The 2,500-nt window shown below is 40.5% G+C and overlaps 1 protein-coding gene across 3 annotated transcripts in view; it reads right to left on the reverse strand.

Annotated features, from left to right (window-relative positions):
• Window positions 1-2,500, reverse strand: part of LOC119589868 (zwei Ig domain protein zig-8-like) — an 84,166-nt gene that overhangs the window by 11,728 nt on the left and 69,938 nt on the right. For all 3 annotated transcript variants that reach the window (XM_037938489.1, XM_037938488.1, XM_037938487.1), the window contains exon 5: window positions 1,031-1,241. In XM_037938489.1, coding sequence (XP_037794417.1) covers window positions 1,031-1,241 — 211 coding nt within the window. The remainder of the gene's footprint in view (window positions 1-1,030; window positions 1,242-2,500) is intronic.

Here is a 2,500-nt window from a genome sequence, read left to right on the forward strand (position 1 = left end):
CACCTAACATACACATGACCCAAAAACACATATCTCCAACAAGATATTCTCAACACCAACAACACGATATTATCCAACAAGATCTTCTCCAACAACACGGTGTTCTCCAACAACATGATATTCTCCAACAACACGATATTCTCCAACAAAGCAGCGCCAACAAATACCTCCCACATTCACCAACAAAGCCAGCAAATACCTCCCACACTCACCAACAACGCCAACAAATATCTTCCACACTCACCAATAACGTCAACAAAAATCTCCCACACTCACCAACAAGAGCCAACAAAAAATCTCCCACACTCACCAACAACGCAAAAAATCTCCAACACTCACCAACAACGCCAACAAAAAATCTCCCACACTCACCAAAAGCACCAACAAAATCTCCCACACTCACCACAAACACACACAGAAAAAGAGGGTCACCATCACCAACATAAATAAGGATGGTAACTACACTAACAAAACTCCCCAACACTCACCACCTCCAACAAAGTTCCCAACACTCAACGTTCACTATCAACAATCCCCCCCCCCAACAAACCAACCAATATATCCCCAACACTCACAACACTCACCATCTAAACACCCCAACACTCCAACACTCTCCACCAACAAACGAAACACTCAAACACTCAAACACCCCCCAACAACCCCCTCCCCGAAAAATCTCCAACACTCACCGCCAACAAACGAAACACTCCAACACACACCACCAACAAACGAAACACTCCAACACTCTAACACCCACTACAAACCCCCCAAATCCACTCCAACACCCTCACCAACCTAAAAATCTCCAACACTCACCACCACCAACCCTCCCAAAACCACTCCAACACTCACCACCAAACCCCCCTCCCCCCCCAAAAAAAAAGAAAGAAAAACACTCCAACACTCACCAACCCCCCCCCCCAAAAAAAAAAAAAAAAAAAAAAAAAAAAAAGAAAAGACACTCCAACACTCACCCCACCCCCATCCCCCCACCCCCCAAAAAAAAAAAAAAATCTCCTCCAACACTCACCAACAACAGCCAGGTGTATGAGATGACTCATCGGCGGCGTGGTGGAGATCTGGCACTCGTACTTCCCGGCGTCCCGCTCCTGAAGGTAATGTATCTTCAGGAGCCAGTCCTCTGAACCGACGGAGTGGAGGGCGGAGAACCTCTGGTCGGAGGTGTAGGTGAATCTGCCCACCGTCAGGAGGTGGATGTCCCGGTGGCGGACCCAGGATACCTGCGGGAGGAGGGAGAAGAGAGGGTTGTTAGGTGGTGGTGTGGAGGGGGAGGTGGTGGTGGAGGAGGGAGAAGAGAGGGCTGTTAGGTGGTGGTGGTGGAGGGGGAGCTGGTGGTGGAGGAGGGAGAAGAGAGGGTTGTTAGGTGGAGGTGGTGGAGGGGGAGGTGGTGGTGGAGGTGGTGGTGGTGAAGGAGGGAGAAGAGAGGGTTGTTAGGTGGAGGTGGTGGTGGTGGAGGGGGAGGAAAAGGAGGAGGAGGAGGAGGAGTAGAAGGTGGTGATGACAAAGAAGAACAACAACAAGGAAGAGGAGTAGAATATGAAGTGAAAAGGAAGAAGAGAAAAGAAAAAGAGAGAGAAAAAAAATTGTAGCAGAAGAAAGAAAAAAAACGGTAGATAAACAGGAAGTCAGAAAACAACTAACAATGACAATAGCAATAAGAAATAACAGAGAGGGAGAAGGAATGAAAGAACGAGAGATAGTGTTTCTTTGTTTACTTTACCTTCGGTGACAAACAATAACAAAAATAACACCAAAAAACAACAAAAAAACTATAACAAAACAACAACAAAAACGACAAAAACAACAAAAAACTATAACAACAACAAAACAACAACAACAAACACAACAACATAAACAAAACAAAAACAATAATAAAAAATAACAACAAAAAACAACAAAACAAAAGCAACAAAACAACAAAACAACAACAGCAAAGCTAAGAAAAGCTCTCTCGCGGTCCCGCTGGCGTGGCCGTGACACATGCGAAATGGAATAAAAAGCTTTGATGATCGAAAGAAAATAAACAAGGAATAAAAAATATATATACAAAGAAAAAAAAAGAAAATGGATTTTTTTTTTTTTTGGTTTCTATTTCTGTTTAAGACACGCGTGAGTTGGAAATAGGGAGAGAAATACGCCCTTAATGGTCAAAAAAAAAAAAAAAAAAAAAAAAAAAAAATAGATGGAATGTGAAATAACCAGATTTTTTTTATAATAATTATAAAAGAATAAATAAAAATGTTAGTGACTGAATTAAATAAAGATGAAGTAGAACGATAACCAGCTTTTTGATAATGAAAATAATAAAATTTAAATAATAAAAAGTAAAAATATAATAAAAATGTTATTAATATTTAATAAAAAATAATAGAATTAAATAATAGAAAACAAAAAATATAATGAAAATGAATTTAAATAAAAATAAATGAGGAGAATAAGCAGTTTTTTCTTATTTCTTATTCATTCTTTTTCAGTTCTT

This window comes from Penaeus monodon, chromosome 26 (assembly GCF_015228065.2).
Source record: "Penaeus monodon isolate SGIC_2016 chromosome 26, NSTDA_Pmon_1, whole genome shotgun sequence".
NCBI lineage: Eukaryota > Metazoa > Arthropoda > Malacostraca > Decapoda > Penaeidae > Penaeus > Penaeus monodon.